Source organism: Mastigoproctus giganteus, chromosome 9 (assembly GCF_048544385.1).
Source record: "Mastigoproctus giganteus isolate SK-2022 chromosome 9, ASM4854438v1, whole genome shotgun sequence".
Lineage (NCBI taxonomy): Eukaryota > Metazoa > Arthropoda > Arachnida > Uropygi > Thelyphonidae > Mastigoproctus > Mastigoproctus giganteus.
In genome coordinates, this window is record NC_143583.1 from 183,605,767 (window position 1) to 183,624,944 (window position 19,178).

A 19,178-nucleotide genomic window follows, 5' to 3' on the forward strand; every position below is an offset into this window, starting at 1 on the left:
CGCGCAGTAAATTTAAAATCTTGCACCAGTCCACAAATCAAATGATCACATCCTCGTAGATGTACAAAAAAAATTAAGGGTTCTAAATTTTTAGCTTACATTATTTGTAATCTCTCATTCAGCTGATGGATTTTCTAAAACATGGGTATGAACCTACTTACTTTAAACCTTTAGTTATGTTTGAAAAATAGTGGAACAAAACAAGGGGTCAGCAACCTTTGACCTAGTGGCCATACACAGCCCATCCCTTGAGGGGAAAAAAATGCTTTAGTGATTTCCTATACTTGAAATCTTGAGTTAGTAACATCTTTCATGCTAGTATTAAATTTGACAACTTATTTTTTAATGTCACATCAAACAGGACTTAACTTTCTGCTATAACTGACTTGAAAAAGCACAACCTCCATTCTGCTGTAGTGGACTTGACTACAGCAGGAGGAAAACACTGCATCCCATCCTGTGTGGTGTTGTCTGTTTCTTAAAATGTAAATTACTGATACACCTTACTCTTTTATAACACAAAACTACTAAAGATAGCTAGCCTAAATCTTAAGGTTATTTGCTCAGTTTTGGCTTTCTTTCATTATGCACAGGCTTGATATCCAGGATATCTTCTGAAACGGCTCATTAATGTTCGTGCATACATTTCACTATTAGACTTACTTCTGAAGAATATTTACAAAATAACATTAGAAAGAAATAAACACATGACAACTGACATTTAAAGAAACTTGTGTAATTGTACATTCTGTTAAAATTGGTGGCCCCTTAGTAATTATAACTTGGTTATCAGTTTTATATTTAATTTGGGAGTGCTAGGATAAAAGAGAGGGCCGACCGGGCTAGCCGGGTGGGTAAAGTGCCTGCCTGGCAACCCAAAGGTCGCGGGTTCGATTCCCGCCTCGGGCTTGGATCAAAGTACTGCAAAAACCTTGGGAGCTGCATTATGGCCACAGAAGCCTATACGCCAACAACTACCAAAAAAAAATAAATAAATAAAAGAGAGGGCTATGACCCTGCATGAGTACAGGACAATCATGAAATTTTATGAAAAACTATTAGTGTATGATTGAATGAGTAGGTGAAACTTATCATCAAGACTTTGAAAGCCATGTTAATTATATTAGCATTAGCAGAGGCATTTGATGCAAGAAAGCAAGCAAGCAAGAAAGAAAGCAGCATCGGCCAAAAAAAAAAATAAAATAAAATAAATAAATAAATAAAAAATAACCACTTCCACTTCACCCCTCTGTTCGTTCGAAATACCTGTCCAGCTGAGCCCTAAACTTATTTAGGCTATCAACTTCCACGACAAGGGATGGAAGTCTATTCCACCAACCAAACATCCGCTGGCTAAAGGCAAATTTCCTCACGTCTATCCTACATCTGTCTTTTCTCAATTTGAATTTATGCCCTCTCAGGTGATTATTCTGAGCAAGAGGAAGAATCCCATCAGCATTGAGCATGCTCAAACCATTCAAGGCTTTATACACCTCTATCAGATCACCTCGCTGGTGCCCAGTCCCCAGACACTGTAATTTGCAAAACTTAAGCCTTTCTTTCTAAGAGCACCCCTTTGTTCCATTCACTAATGTTGTTGCCCTTCTCTGTACTCGTTCCAGCATCTCTACATCCTTCTTGAAATGAGGCCTCCAGTCCTGTATACAGTACTCTAAGTGTGACCTGACCATTGCCTTATACAAGGGAATAATCACCTCCTTATCCCTGCTAGAAAAATTCCTATATATCATCGACAGTACACCATGAGCTACTCTTGCAGCCCATCTGCACTGCTCAGAAAACTTCATTCTCTACCACTGTCAGTGTAGTACCACAGAGTTGATACGTTGCTCTGGGGTTGCTGTTTCCCCATATGTAGTGCTTTACATTTGTCAATGTTAAACTTCATTTGCCACCTCTCAGCCCATCTGCTCAACCTTTCCAGATCCTGTTCCAGTAGCATAGTGTCAGTAGTGTCCTTGACAACCCTGCCAACCTTCGTATCGTCTGCAAACTTGGACATTAAGCATGATATACCATCATCAATATCATTTATAAATACAGAAAACAATAATGGACCCAATACTGAACCCTGAGAGACTCCACTAATAACATTAGTCCACGAAGAGCAATGTCCATTGATTACCACTCTCTGTCTTCTCCCCCTCAACCACCCCTTTATCCATAGCAGCAATTTGCCTCCAATGCCACACTGCTCCAATTTGTGCAGCAGTCTTCCATGTGCAACAGTATCAAAAGCCTTTCTAAGATCCAAGTATATAGTATCAAAGTTACTATATACTTGGATCTTAGAAAGGCAAGTATATAGTATCAAAGTTATTCCCTGCATCCAGTTCTTTTGTGACTGCATCATAGTATCCAATCAAATTGGTCAGGCAAGACTTCTCCTTAACAAAACCATGCTGTGTCTGAGCTATAACTGAAGTCTTGTCTAGATGATCCTGCAGTGCTTCTTTAACCAGTGCCTCCATTAATTTTCCAGGAACAGAAGTTAAACTAACAGGTCTATAATTACTTGTGTCGCCCTTTGATCCTCCTTTGTGAATTGCAGTCACATTTGCACATCTCCAGTCCATGGGTACCTCCCCTGAGTCCAAGGAAGCTCTCATAATTATGGCTAAGGGTTTGCTTACTTCCTTTTCTGCCTCCTTTAATATAACTGGATAGATCCCATCCACCCCAGGTGCCTTTCTTGTATTTATCTTCAACAATTTCTCCTCCACTTTACTCTCATTTATTACAAGATTCTGTAGCTTACTGCCAGAGCTGAATACACTTCTGGCATTCCCCTCGCTGAATAACTCCTCATGTGTGAATGTCAATGCGAAATATTCATTTAGTTTGTTAGCTACCTGAGCAGGATCATCAACAGTTGACCCATCGATATCAAGTGGACCAATCTGATTCATCCCCTTCCTTCTAGAGTTTACATAAGTAAAGAACTCTTTGCTGTTTTTCTTTACCCTTTACGAAAGCAATAACCCTTCCCTTTACCCCTAATGGTAGTTACCTCTTTGAGTAAATCCCACTTCAGCACACTGTGATCACTGCCACCTAGTGGTTCATTTACCTGCAGATTCTTAATGCATGAAGAATCACTACTGATAATCAAATCAAGAGTATTACTCCCTCTAGTTGCCTCCCAAACATGCTGATGTAGAAAACAATCATCCAATAAATCCACAAAAGCCTTGCTAGTGTGTGAGTGACCAGCCCTCAAATTCCAGTCAATATCTGGGAAATTAAAATCCCCATTATAAGACTCTCTCATTTACTGGCCCACTCTATTTCCCTGTTCAGTTTCTTATTATACTCATCAGAGTCATTAGGCCTATAGCACACTCCTACTCTCAATTTTGATTTCCCATTGCTTGTCACACCAAACTGACTCGACACTGCACTGTCCAGCAATGTCGACTGGCTTCACTTCCTTGGATTTTATGTATTTCTTAACTAATAGCATAACCCCTCCTCCCTTCCTATCCTGTCTATCCTTTCTGTAGACATTGTATTCCCCAAATTCCAGTTCTGCATTCCTTATATCTGTGTGACACCACGTCTCTGAAATCCCCACAATATCTGCCTTTGATGTTTTGAGCAATACCTCAAATTCATCAAATTTATTTACTAAACTCCTAGCATTGGTGTACACCCAAGTATACATGCATCTGTTCTTTTTATTAGCTACCCTAACACAACCTATGTGTTCATTTGTACCCCAATGATTCCCAGCAGTCTCTGAAATATCCTGCATCTTATTTTCCAGGCTGCGGCTCATTCCAGTAGAAGCAGTGCAAGAATCACTTTCACTTCTGCCAGTGGCTACTGTTAATCTGTTAGTCCTTGTATCCCCCCCAATCTAGCAGTTTTCCGACCCACCTATCACTGCCTCGATAGCATCAACAAACATTCAAACCCTTTCTATTTAAGTGTATCCCATCCCTGTAGAAGCAATCTCTCCTGTTAACAAGTACAGACCAGTCTGAAAAAAATTCTACCTCTTGAGCCTTGCACAATCTTTTCAGGGCCGAATTGATCGACAGGGCTCTCATCATATACTCCCTCCTATCGTGGGCAGAATTGCAGGCACTTTCAAATTCAACCCTAATTCACGGCATATGGAGTGATTCTTCAGTTGGGCCACCCAGAATATAAATTATCAGAATTACATAAACATGAAATGAAACAGGAACATGAAATATGATGTCCCAGGTACAATCATTGAAAATGAAATGAAATACAGCTGTTGCCACATGCAATTTATGCAGATGTATGTCTATGTGTATACAATAGGCATTAAAGTGAGCACAGCATTATTTTGTTCCTGCAAGATTTTTAAATCAATAAAATTTTAAATGAAATTTATATTCTTTTATGTAGAAACAACATTAACATGAGTTTTGTGTGAGACAGTTATCAGAAGAGAAGAACATTTTAAAAGTTGGTAAGGAAATTTAGCAAGAGAGAGAAAACTGAATGGCCTTTGAAATTACAGTAGGCCTAATGTTTCAGTGGAATGCACTAAAAAAGTGAAAAAATGTGTTTGCAAAGAATTCATCATAAGTCCCTTAGGGCGCCTCCATAGCCAGGTGGGAAGGAGCAGCAGTGTGTAGCACACGCTTCTTGATTAGACCGGGGTTCGAGCCCGTCACCACCAAATACGGAGGGTGCGGAAAGGTCAGGGAATGACCACTGCATATTCCCGGAGCAATATGGCCTTAGTTGCTAATGCTCCTAAAAACCAAATAACCAACCATAAGTCCCTTAGACAACTTTTGCCTTTTAAATACCAAAAGAATAATTTTAAGAAAATGAAGTTTTATCTGTATGAACTGAAGGTGGTCACAAATTTTAAAGAGTCCAATAGTAAGCAAGCAGCTTACTGCAGTTAGGAATATTGTGGACAAAACATTTTTCATAGGTTATACTTGATATTGCTATCTTTAAGCAGTTAAATGATGAAGAATGTAGTGAACTCTCCTTCCAAAAGTATGGTTCTACTTCCCATACTTCCACAGTTTCAGCACCTTACTGGTGGCACTGAAGCTTTGGAAGTATTCATGTAATCACCTGATCTGTAGTGTAATGTACCTTGATTACAATGTAATGTAAAGATCAAGTGATTATATTAGTAATTAAATAAATTTTTAGTACATTTTTGATTTGTTCAGATAAATATATCAAGTAAATCAAAATTTCCGTTCTTATTTCTTCATTTCTGGTTTTGTAGCAAAAAATCTGGGTGGCCCAACTTAAGGATTATCTTGTAAAACAGAACTGTGACATGGACATATTAATTTCCTTTAATGATAATGTAAGAACATTTCTAGAGTGTTTTTGCAATCAGTGTTTGAGTTTCCCCATGTCTAGAGTCAACAGCTGTTGACGTGAACTAGTAAACACTGGGAAGCCATTCCCACTTGTTTTACTGCATTTATTGTCATAACCTGCTCACAGTTAGCCCCAGCCATGGTTCCAATGCATAAAGGAAGTACCTCTTGTGGTGTAAAGTGCAAACACCATACATTGTCCATAACTTCTGAAAAAACTCAGCGGTGTGTCTGTAAGTAGTTTAACTCTGCTTAATTGTAAATTCAAGCAATTTCTCCCAGTTCCTCTTATTTTAGTAATTATCTTTTAGGAATTCCTTTTTAGATTTTTTTTTTTTTTTTTACAACACACTTGTACAAACTTGCGGCAAACACAACACAACACAATATGATGGATAATACAGCGCACTAACAAACTTGTTTTCATAAAATCTCCAACAATACTGACAAACTTATTTCGACGTTTGAGAGTTTATTTTATTTTATTGTAATTAGTTTTATTGCAGTGCTCGCAGTAAACTAATCACAAACAACCTTCATATGTATGCCATATTAGCATCACACGTATGTGGCCACACGTGTGTGACGGCTTGTCACACGGATTCTCAAGAAATAAAGTAACTTACTGGGCTACGTTGGCCACATATACAACATAAAAAAAAGACCCGCTTTTTTATATATACAGAGGATTCCGGTTATTTGGGCCACTGGTTAATCGGGGCAGCCGTTTATTTGGAGCAAATCTTAAAAAACAGAAACCAGTCGAGAAAATAGCCAGGGTTTACTTCGCTTAATTGGGACAGCATGCTGTTTAATTGGGGCAGGAGACCGCAGCACTGGAGTTACCCAATGATTGTCTCTGATGGTACCACGTGGTTCGGTCGAAATTCTGGAGGTCACAACCATAAAGCAATAAAAACAATTAGCAGTCACCTGTTTATTGGGCTTTTCTGTTAGTGAAATCTATCATAAATGGACAGTAAACTCGATCTTACTGAATTTGCGATAACACCAACAGCTGGAATTCTGTGGGTTATTATGGTGAAACGTGTTTACACTTCCATGAAATCTTCAATCATATAAAAAAATTAATTTTCAGAATCTTCTCTTCATTCCTATTTTTAAAGCTTTGTAACTCGTTATTCCGTTCTCACTTGCACATATTGTGTTACTTGCAATTTTGTGTGCCGAGTTCTTTGTTATTGATTGCTTATCTTTTTACTGTTTTAAATTTTAACCCCTATCCACAAATGTCAACTAGTTCGTATGTACATATTACAGTACATATTAATTATTCCAATTATCACGTATATTCTTCCAGTTTTCAGGTATCATTTAATTTTTTTAATTAAGGTAATAAAGGGTAAAATTGTGCTTAAAATTGTGGTAAAATTGTGCTTTGCTTTTATAGCCTGTGGATAATATTCCTCCTACTTTCACTAATTAGAATCGCTGTTTAATAGAATTAAAATTCAATTCACAAACGTGATCCCATTGACCGCCGCTTACTGCACATAGTGAACGGCACTTTACTATGTTGAGTTCATTGTAAAGTGATTTGATTGTACAGTGAATCAATTGTAAAGGGGGTACATTGTATTTTTAACTATTTACATGAAACTTCGGATAATTGGGGCAGCTGCTTAATCGGGCCAAAATACACTAGTCCCGATGTGTCCCCCTTCAATTTCACCCCCTTCCTATCAACAGAACTGTTGATAGGAAGGGGGTGAAAATTATAACTGTGAAGACAAGTGGACATGAAAAGAGCCATTATACAGTTGTTCTAGCTTGTTGTGCCGACGGAACCAAGCTGCCTCCTATGCTGATTTTCAAATTCATGACAAGGGTTGGATGGATCAGGATGGGATGAAGATCTGGTTTGAGAAAGTTTGGAGCAGGAGACCAAGTGGGCTCTTATGCAAACCTGCCCTATTGTTGCTTGATCAGTTCAGGGCACACATAACAAAAAAACACAAAGAAGATTGCTGCAGAGCAAAAAACAAAACTTGCCTTCATACTTGGAGGCTTGACATCCCATCTCCAACCACTTGATGTCAGCATTAACAAACCCTTCAACGCTGCCATGAGAGACGGATGGAACCAATGGATGAAGTCTTCTGGGACAATTTGACACCAGCAGGAAGAGTGAAGAAACCAACTATAGCAGAAGTTTGTACCTAGGTGAAAAGATCCTGGATAATATCAAGATTGAGATTGTTGTCAAGTCATTTAAGAAGTGTGGCATTTCAAATGCCATAGATGGAACTGAGGACGAGGCAATATATGAAGACAGTGATTCTTCATCAGACACAGATGAGGACAAGCTAATGGATGGGAGTTTTGACAGTGATGAGGAATTTTATGAATTTTATGATGAATAAAACTTGAGTTCAATAACTTTATGAAATAAGTTTTTTTTTTTTTTTTTCAAATTTCGGGCCCCAAAATTAAGGTGCGTCTTATACATGGGGAAATACGGTAAATAGTTTAGTTATATAGCGAAAATTTCAACTTCTGCAGTCTGGAACGAATTACCAAAAAAAAATGTGCTATTGGGTTCACATTACAATATTTTCATGATACTTCCATTTATTCTTACGGATGCAAAATATGTTTCCACATTTTAAGTTTGCACTGGCTGGCAAAAACTAACATAAAGTTGTATTTCTGCAAGTCGAGTGTTACATAAGTCAGGAGTACCTGTATAAGAAAAATTAATTAAAATGTGTCTTTGAGGGCAGTGTATACAAGATCTGGCACTCATGCATTTTGTACATTTAACTGTACAAAACTCTCAGTTATAGCAGTCTAATTGAGTTCAAACTGATACAAGCTAGCTTAATCTTATTTCCTTTCCAGAAATTCAGATTTGCTTCTTAAGCAGTGGATTTCTGTTTTCTCTTAGAACAAATTTCTTCTTCAGGGACAACAGAGCCTTAAAAACAATAATACTGGCCAAAAAAAAAAAAAAAAAAAATTACCTCTGGAGCAAAAGTTGTAGATTCTAAAATAAATCGGTCCATTGATTCCAAAAATACTAAAATGATGGTGCCCTGTGACCAAAATTGTCTCCATTGAAAGATATGCTGAAATTTTAGTAACTTAATGAATGAACAATTTCAAATATCATACAATAATATGAATACAGCATATAAACAAACCTACAATCTAATCTAAACCTCAAGCTCTGTAATTTGAATTTGACTCATAGTTCTGGAATTCTATATAACAGTGAATTCCCCCTTCATTCATTTACTAATCCCTCTCAGAGCCTTATATGCTGTCTTAAAGATGAGTCCTTCTCATTTTAAATTATGCCGACCGGGCTAGCCAGGTGGGTAAAGTTCCTGCCTGGCGACCCAAAGGTTGCGGGTTCGATTCCCGCCTTGGGCTTGGATCAAAGTACTGCAAAAACCTTGGGAGGTGCATTATGGCCACAGAAGCCTATGCGCCCACAAATACCAAAAAAAAAAAAAAATTTAATTACAGAGTGGGGCAAGGAGATTGGTGATTTTGAAAACTGGTTTTCTAAGCAGTGGTGTGGTGGGGGATTGCATCACCCAACATACTCTTGTCACATGATACCATTTAGTATCCACACAACAATGGACTAGTGCACAATGTGCTTTTGCCATCAAGACATTTTACGAAAACAATGGCAGTTATTGGGTCACTCAATGTTTATTTCACGCTCACTTTAAGCTTGAGTATCTGACGAGTATTTTTGAAAAAAAACGAGTTCTCCTCTCAAAAAGAAGCCTCTGAATGGAATAAGAAGCTCTTTTATGCCCAGAAAATATTGAAGCTGTCAGGACTGATCTCATACAGAACTCAGAGCATTGTGCATGTTTGTATTCACTGTCATTGGACTTGTCCAGTAGGAGTGCATAACGAATATTGCAGCAGGACTTAAATTTAAATTTCCATCCTTACAAGGTACAGGTACTGCAAGAATTAAAATCTTGCTATCTCCTGACCCTTAAAATTTTTTTTTCAAGAAATGCTAACTTTGAATTTATTCAAATTGTCAGCCTCAACCTACCTGCAAAGGCAACTTGTTCCAGCTGTCTATTACTCACTGGCTAAAGGAAAAGTTCTTATAATCTAAGTTGCATTATGGCCTTGCTCTTGTGCCATAAAGCATATAAACAACAAACAAACCTCAAGCTCTGGAATTTGAATTTATGACTCATGGTTCTGGAATTCTGTATAATAGCGAGAATTCCACCTTCATTTATTTACCAGTCCCTCTCTGAGCCATATAAACCTCAATCAGGTCACCTCTTAGGGCCTGGTAGCCCACATAATCGGAATCTTTCCTCATACAGTCATTCTTCTGCCGATCTTTCTATTCAAGTTGCCTGTCTTTGGACCCTTTCAAAAAGCTCAATGTCTTATTCAGATGAGGTTTCCATACTTAAACACAGTATTCCAAATGCACTCTTACAATTGCCTTATATAGTGAGATTATGATCTCCCTATCTCTACAGGATGGCTTTCAATAAATCATTGATAGGACACCATAGGCTTTTCCTGGCTGCTTGTTTACACTATTCAGACAACTTCATATCTGCCTGTATTGTAACTCCCAGATCCCTTTCTTCCCCCACTGTTTTTAATTCAACCCCACCAAGTGTATACCTTGAATTTAGCAGCATTAAAACATAGCTGCCACTTGCCTTACCATCTTTGAAGTCTGTTCAAGTCATTCTGAAGGAGCACTGATCATTAATGACTCTGCCAATCTTTATAGCATCTACAAATTTTGACAACACACCTTCTACCCCTTCATAGATCTTATTTATGAAAATGAGAAACAATAGTGACCCAAGAACTGATCCTTAATGGACCCCACTCCTGACATTACACCAATCTGAAGAATTTCTGGGTGGATTGCAGCCACCCAGCAATCCATCTTAGAATCTTACCAGTAATCCAACCTGTTCAGGCTTATACAGTAACCTCTCATGAGGGACAAAGTCAAATGCTTTGCTAAAATCCAAATAAACTATGTTGAAATTGTTCCCTAAATCCAGCTCATGAGGATCTGAATCAAAATAGCCTACTAAGTTAGTTAAACAATGTCCCTTTAACAAAGCCATGTTGTGTGTCCTTCAAAATGCTTTCTATCTAAATATCCCTGGATGGCACTCTTAATAACTACCTCGAAGATTATTCCTACCGCTGAAGTCAGACTAACTGGTCTGTAGTTGCCAACTTCACTCTTAGAACCCCTTTTATGTATTGGCAATACACTGGCACTTCTCCAATCTGTAGGAATCTCTCCTGAGTTGATTAACCTGAGTGGTTCAATACACTCCCTTGCCTCTCCCTCAAAACTACAGGGTATATGCCGTCAACTCCATGAGCCTTACTTGCCTTTGTTTTTAAGAGTTTTTCTAATAAACAGTCATCTGTAATTACAACATCATTAATTTCATGTGGCACATCTCAGCATGAAGGGTCTTTTGTCAGTAAAGACTGATGCAAAGTGTCTGTTCAATTTATCAACAACATCAGCCCTGCTTGTCTAAGGCTTTCCCACACCCAGTGCACAAGGGTCCAATCTGATTCGCTTTTTTTTTTTCTTCCTTGTAATTCACATACACGAAAAACTCCTTCTCCCCATTCTTTGCTCTTTTAGCCAAGGCAATGTTTACACAGCCTCGGCCTCCCTGACATTATTTGAGGTACTATTACAGATCAACTTGTACCTGTTATAGGCTTCAATACTTTTCATCACTCTGTAACTGTCCCATTCTATCTTTTTCTGCTCTGCCTACCAGCCAGCTCCATAGTTACCCATTTCGGCATCCTCCTCCTCCTTCTCCTCCTGCAATATTTTATTAAAGGTATTATTAAATTCACAGAAGCCATGAATTTTATTAAATTCATGGCTTCTGTGATTTTTGCTTTAAAAGTATTCCATAATTCAAATGTATTCACCATCCCTCGACAATCCACCCAGTTCACAGATGCTATATTACCACCTTAAACTGTCCAAGTCCCCTCTTCTGAAGTTAAAACCTGTGCTTTTACCTTTAACTATTGCAACATCTTTCTTCATCTTCCAGCTGATGATTGTGTGATCACTACCTGAAAATAGATCCTGTACTTTAAGCCCTATGTTGTCATATGATTCATGAGTAATGATGAGGTCAAGAATATTTTCACCCCTAGTGAAAATATTCTTGAAAATATTCTAACATGCTGGTACAGATAATAATCATCTAGTTTATTTTAAAAAATTTTCCCCCTTGGCGTTTCCCTTCCACAAATTCTCATTAATCTGGGGCAGATTGAAGTCACTTGTAATAAGATATTTGTATTTGCTTGCCCATTCCATCTGCTTGTAGACTCTCCCCGCATACTCTTCACAATCTTCTGGTCTGTAGATTACTGTCACTCTCATTGTTCCTTTTGCTTCTGACTGACTCACATCACACAGATTCTATGCTGGCAGACATAACTTCAGACTCAGCAAAAGCTGTGTTTGCACTCGGGGTGCTTTTTGATAAGAGTCATCACCCCTTTATCTTCCCTATCTTTCCTAAATACTTTATACATGCCGTAGTGGAACTAGTCATCACCAATTTCCGGGTGGCACCACATTTCTGTTATCCCTATTATATCAGCATTTGTTGTTGTTGTAACCAGAATTCAGCCCTTTTATTAGCATTAGTAGAGGTATATGATGCAAGAAAGCACGCTTATGCAGCATTAGCCAAAAAAAAAAAAAAAAAAAAGCTCCCATTTCACCCCTCCGTTCTTTCTAAACATCTGTCCAGCTAAGCCTCAAATTTATTTAGGCTATCAACTTCCACAACAAAGAATGGAAGTCTGTTCCACCAACCAACTACCCGCTGGCTAAAGGCAAGCTTCCGCACATCTATTCTACATCTGTCTTTCCTCAATGTTTAATAACACTCTTGACATTACTGTAGACACAGTTCAGACTAAGTAATCTTCTATAGTTTACTACCCTGACACACCCCCTTGAAGTTATGGTTATATCCAAAGCTATATCTTCCCTCTCATTTGAAACATTTGCTACCCTCAGAACATCTAATCAACACTGGCTGTTGTGGCAACAAACAAGAATTCATGAGATGAGTGCAAGCATTACTTTGACCAGACATCATCAGATAAATGCGAATCTAAATTAGCAGTTTCCCTGAACCCTTAGGGTATCCTCAGTGATACTGGCAAAAATCCTTGCACCTCCTTTGTTCAAATGAATACCATCTCTACAAAATAGATTCCTACTAATGTGGGCCACACTGAAAAAAATCCCCCCCCCCCACAGAGCCTTGCTGATTCCCTCAAGTTTTGAGTTAATCCACAACCTTGCAGCCTGTAGTCCCGCCTATTGTGTCTGGGTAGAATTGCAGACACATACACGTTCTGACCTAAGTTTTTCAGCATAATCCCATATTTCTCCAACAGATGGTCAGGTTGTGTGCTTAATATCTCAGATATTTAGGTCAGGTAAGTTTAATATCGTTAGTCTCCACATGAATAATAAAGCTCTCTTTATCTCCCGTAAAATCTGACAATCTCTTGGTAACTTCATTGATTGTTGCTTCTTTCTCTGGTTCTGGACCCCCTATCTTTATTACAAAAAATGTTATCCTTTTCCCTGACAACAGAGTCTCCCAATAAAACTAGATCACCTTCAACCAGAACAGTCTGCACTTGACTGTTCTTTTCTGGGACTTAAATCAGGTATGCATCCCTTGGCAGGTCATGAGATACCCGAGTCCCTGATGAACTGCCAGTAACATTTGTTTCTAGGGCAAGCACTCTTTTCTTCAGTGACCCAAGTTCTAGTAACACACTAAGTTCTAGTTTCAGACTGATATGTTCCTTACATCGGTTGCAAAGAAAAGAATTGTCAGATGAGCTGGGACTGTCTACTAGACCAGCCTTATTTTCTTGAGCATTCCAATTTTGTGTTCAGTATCCCCATTTTGAGATTTGAAAATATGATACCTTTACCTGTATAGGGCTTAAGCTGGCAGAATTGTTCTCAGATGGTTTGCATAATAACAGTTAAGTAATAATAATAATTATCTTTGGCAAGCTTCAGTATTTTGAAAGAGCATACTTTATGCAATAATGTGATTAGTCTTTCATGTACTAAAGACTAATCATGTGATTAGTCTTTAGTACATAATTCTGTGAGTACATGAACTAATTAATGTGAGGTATAAGACACTGGTCACTAGGAAGATAACCTGTACAGCAATAAATATCAACTGAAATGTGGGTTAATAGTGATTAACAATTAAAATTATTCGTAATGCCTTTATGCTTGTGCTAAATAGTGGCATACTTTATTCTTTTTATTTTTTTAAATAATTTTCGGAAAAAAAGGACTAATTTTTGTACTAAGTATCATTGTTATTCATTGTTTAATATTGTTACCATCGTTATTCATTGTTTAATTATTGTTATCATTGTTATTCTCGTTTTTATATGTACAGACATTTACAACTCAAGAAACAATTACCAATGCAGAATCAGCCAAGGAATGGTTTCTAGAAAAAGCAAAAGATGTAAGTGCCATTTATTGTAATTGTTGAATTAAATATTTAATTTTTTATTGATTTAATTTTTGAATTTGGGAATAAGGGAGTGAGACATTACCATTACAAAAGTTAATATTGATATTCAGTTTTTATACAGTGATTAACCTTTTATTTAAAAAGATGTAATAATACATATTAATTATGCCCTCACTTAAAAAAATACATTAAAATTTAATAATATAATGCTGCTGCTGCAATAATCATTTCTAAAAAAGGGGAGATGTACTTTTAAATAGTAGACAGTGAATATTAAACTTTATATTAGCAAATTTAGCTGAAGTACAGTAATTGTAACACTAAACCTAGATTTCTTTAATTATCACTATACATTAAGGTAACGTTTCAGGAACCGTGCCAGAACCCATCCTCAGACAATACATAGGCTGTTTTTTAAGGGCAGAAAGAAAAGAGAATAAATCAAATTACTATTATGTTAAAATTAATATTACATATACAAGACTTCTAGTGGATAATTACTGTTAGAAGTTTTGTATATGTAATATTAATTTTAACATAATAATAATTTGGTTTATTTTTTTCTTTCTGCACTTAAAAACTAGCCTATGTATGGTCTCAGGATGATATAGCGATTTAGTTAATACTAAATAAATTATCATAATATTTATTATAGAAATGTAGATTCTATGGAAAACCACCAAGTAGCAGCATCCTTCTCAAACTAAATTATAATGCTAAAGCCACAAACAAGAAAGGCATTCTTGCCAAACTCATTCAACTGAGTTAGCATCTTTATACCAGAATTGTAGTTAGCCACTTGCTGTTCATTTGGAAAGGTTTAGGTTTAAATTCTATTAATATGAAGAACTCACTGATGTTTTTAAAAGTGAGGTGGGATATCTGTCTTCAGCAGAGTGTACAGCTTTTCTTACAGATAATTCCCATGTTTTTAATTCTGCACACAAAGAAACCATAACATTGGTGTTTATTGACCTTACCGTGATGATAATCAAAAACAACTCCAATACCAGAATTAGTTCCTGTTTTCTATTTCCTTTTAAAAACACATGTATGCATTATGGCAGAAAGCTACATCCTTGCGTGCGTGTGGGTGTGTGTGCGTTTTTTTTCCTCCAAATGATTTCTTTCCCTTGATCTTACCGTGATGCTAATCAAAAACAACTCCAATACCAGAATTAGTTCCTGTTTTCTATTTCCTTTTAAAAATACATGTATGCATTATGGCAGAAAGCTACATCCTTGCGTGCGTGTGGGTGTGTGTGCGTTTTTTTTCCTCCAAATGATTTCTTTCCCTTGATCTTACCGTGATGCTAATCAAAAACAACTCCAATACCAGAATTAGTTCCTGTTTTCTATTTCCTTTTAAAAACACATGTATGCATTATGGCAGAAAGCTACATCCTTGTGCGCGCGTGTGTGTGTACGTTTTTTTTCTCCAAATGATTTCTTTCCAACTTTCTTCCAGTAAACTGATAGTCAAATATCTGATTCTGTTCAGGCCTCTCAGAATGGCAGGATATTTTATTTATATACACTCTTCTATACTGATCTTGCAAGAGTGGCATATGGTTTCACTGGCGCCTCCATAGCCAGGTGGGAAGGAGCAGCAGTGCGTAGCACAGGCTTCTTGATTAGACCGGGGTTCGAGCCCCTCACCACCAAATACGGAGGATGCGGAAAGGTCAGGGAATGACCACCGCATATCCCGGAGCAATATGGCCTTAGTTGCTAATGCTCCTAAAAACCAAATAACAAACAAACAAACATATGGTTTCACTAGTGGATCAAAGTCAAGAAACAGGAGGTCATTACAGCATAGAAATGATGCTACTTTCACCTTACACACATTTGATTTTAATACTTTTTCACAAATTTTCTTATTACAATCCTAAGATGTTTGGAATGTATTTTTCAACTTTATCAGATGATTGAGATTTTGTATACATGGCAACAAAGGAATACAAACACATTTGTAACAAATGTATGTAAACAGTTCAAAAAATATTATCTCTTCCAAATGCAAGAAAATCTTTTGCCGAAATTGCCCTGTCAGATGTGTCAACCAAAATATTAGTGAGAAGAGAGAGTAGGAGACAAAAATAATCACATTTCTTACTGAAAATTACAGTTAATCTCTCCAAATATAACATTAAATACAGTGGGTGACAAAAGTGATCAAATGCTGATCTACACAGCATAACTAAAACCATGGATAGTTAAGTTAATATAACACCATACCTACAGGGAAATCAGATTAATCAGGGAAGGCAAATTATATAAAATAATGTTGCTGACATCTGTTTTAAAAAATGCACAGATAATGTTGGAATTGTTGAACAGCTTAAATAAGAATGAAGGTATTTTATCCTTAAAATCATTTCATGACTGTTCTTCATCAAGAGCATTGGCCCTGCCAAACTCCATTACTGGAAATGAGTTTCAGCAAGCATACCTATCTTCACATATAACCAAAGCCTTCACAGGACAGGTAGCACAGTGATTCTACCAACTGTGCTACAGTTGGTAGAATCACTGTGGAAAAGACCTGAGCTCAATCCCATTGATGACATGACTGAATTTTTGAGCCCTTTTTCACAATGTGACTGAATTAGTTGGTCTCAGGCAAAGGTAGCATGGTTTTTCTCCCAAAAACTTGGGTTTTTCATCCAGCAAACAGGAAAATTGACCACAGAACATGCAATTTATGCCATATATATGCAATAACGTATATATGGTGCAATATGGCCTAAGTTGCTGATGCATCTAAACTCCATAACAGATATATGACCTAAAAAACTAGATGTACTAATAAAAACTACAACTGCAATAAAAACAAAACTTCTGACACATAATGAGGAATTCAAACAATAAATATAATGACTTAGAGTGGGAACTAAAATTGGCCATTTGAGTTTAAATAAAAAATACACAAAAAAAACATTTTACATCCAACTAAGGATTTCAAGTTTTCTTCAGCAATATTTTACTGATACAGATTCACCTTTACATGATTCCATGAGCAAGCCCACTCTTCAGTCAGGACAAATATTTATCATAAGATCACATAGAAAGAGATGGCATTAACAAAATAAAGTGGAGAGAGTTCATATAGATTAAAAAAAAAAAAAAAAAAAAAAAATGGCTCGGGCTTTTCGCATAAAAAACAGCTGCGACATCTGTCAAAGTTGCTACCTAATGCAAAATAGTAAATATACTTCCTAAGGAATTATAATAACAAGTAAAGGAAATGACTTTGTCTCATGGCCCACACCTGTAGAAACCTTCCTCAAGGAGCACAGTGTTCTCCTCCTAAGGTTACACAGATTACAGTTAAATTCCATGCGTGCATTCATTTAATGTGATAGTTGTTCATACTGTTTTATGTAATCCTTGTAAAATAGTATGAACAAGAGCCTAAAAAGCAGGCATTGAAATAATGGTGCCAACTCGGTAGTAATCAACTTTTACTGTTCCAGTTAAATCTCCCTCTCTGCCAAGCATTAACTAGGCTTACTATCTGCTCATGCATATAAATCTTCTTTCCTAAAGTTGGAGGATTTCTGTAGTTCTGAGAACAGGTAGCATACTCATCATTCTTGTGTACCAACCTCCTCCAGTAAATAATGAATCACTTGACAAGATTAAAGATAGCATGCAATAAATTAAACAACAGATGGGAAGATTTGCTCACACAGTCATAATGGGAGACTTTAATTAGTAGCAAGCAAATAAAGTTGAAATTGCCTTAGGCCAAGTCACCAACAGAGTATGCACTCCCTCAGTGGTTTGAAATATCCTTAATAATGGGAACATTAAACCAACAGAGCTGCATGGCAACCTCATCTTCAAGAAAACTAATCAATCAAGCATTATATAGAAGCTTAATTTAGTTTCTTGGCCTTTTTATAACTTTTGTTCTAACCCCAGTAAGTACTGAGAACGGATGATGATCTGCAATCAAACATCAACTCTGTTCTCATAAACATAAGCCACTCACTAAAATAGTATCCCAGATATCCCACATTTCAACGACAAAAATAATATCAATGTGGTTTACGAATGGCTTGAGGAACGGACTTCAGTACTGCCAGATCTTGTTAAAAGTTGTCAATGTTTATGGAACAATGAGTCTAGATTATAAAAAAGAAATCAGCTTAGGAAAATGCTACTCTCTTTACAGTATTTTGTTTTTGAATTAATAGTATGTCCTTTTTACAAGGAGTTGTCCTTCAACCATTCAGATGTGGTTTTTAAACCTGTCTTGGTCTTCAGTGGCTCATTCCTTTAACATTCTGATACCCCCTGAAAAACAGAGTTCATTTCCAAAATATCAGTTAAGAGAGAGTGAATTAATATTTTAGAAATGATGAAGCTCTGGCTAGTTGGATGGAACTCCTTTGAAATAGCCACCCGAACGCTGTATATACTGATTCCAATGCTTCTGCAATTTCTAGAAGCATGTGTGATATAGGCTTCTTTTGGAATTGCATATCTATGATCTTTCGAGGGAGCTTTAAGCTTGAGGGTAACAAAAAAAATTACAGGGAGCTAAATCCAATGATTAATGGATGGTGGATTACAGTGATTGAGTGTTTCACAAGACAGTTTTGAGTGGAGAGAGTGCAGAGTATGCAGGAGCATTGTTAGTTCCAATTCCCTGAAACTATCTGAAGCAAGTGCCATTTCCCTGAAGCCAACTTTTCTAGCCATTTTTTCTCTGAACAACACAATTACCCTAGAAGTGTTTTATAGTATTCCTGGTTATGTTTGTCCATGCAGGACAAATTCATAATGAATGAATGATTCCCTATGAGTCAGAAAATATGATAATTCTGATCTGATTCATTTTTGATCAAGATTTTCATGATTTTTTTTTTTTTTTTTTTTTTTTTTTGAGCCTCAGAAGACAGTCTTCCATTGAGAGGACTAAGCCTTTGTTTCTGTGTCATTGTGTCATGGCTGTGCGCTCCTGATTAATCTCCATTAATGATAGTAGTAACATAGTATGGGTCAGCAGTAGCACTTTGACAGGACCCTGACATGAAAACTGGTCACTCTCTGTTATCAGTGAGGATGCAAGGAACCAATTGTTTAATTGAAATGTGTTGCATTCCCAAATCTTTTTGGTAAAATTGATTGACGCCTCCTTCATAAGAAATACTGATTTTACCATGAAATTTTCTGATAGTGCTTTTTTTGGTGCGGTATGCAACGGTACGGCATACCAGCACATTTATTATCAGTGTTATGTGAC

The 19,178-nt window shown here is 36.9% G+C and overlaps 1 protein-coding gene across 1 annotated transcript in view; it reads left to right on the forward strand.

Moving 5' to 3' along the window:
* The window catches only part of Pgi (glucose-6-phosphate isomerase), a 251,466-nt gene that overhangs the window by 99,077 nt on the left and 133,211 nt on the right, over positions 1 to 19,178 (forward strand). Inside the window, exon 6 of the mRNA XM_090381526.1 lies at positions 13,841 to 13,912. Within this exon, the coding sequence (XP_090237652.1) occupies positions 13,841 to 13,912 (72 nt within the window). The remainder of the gene's footprint in view (positions 1 to 13,840; positions 13,913 to 19,178) is intronic.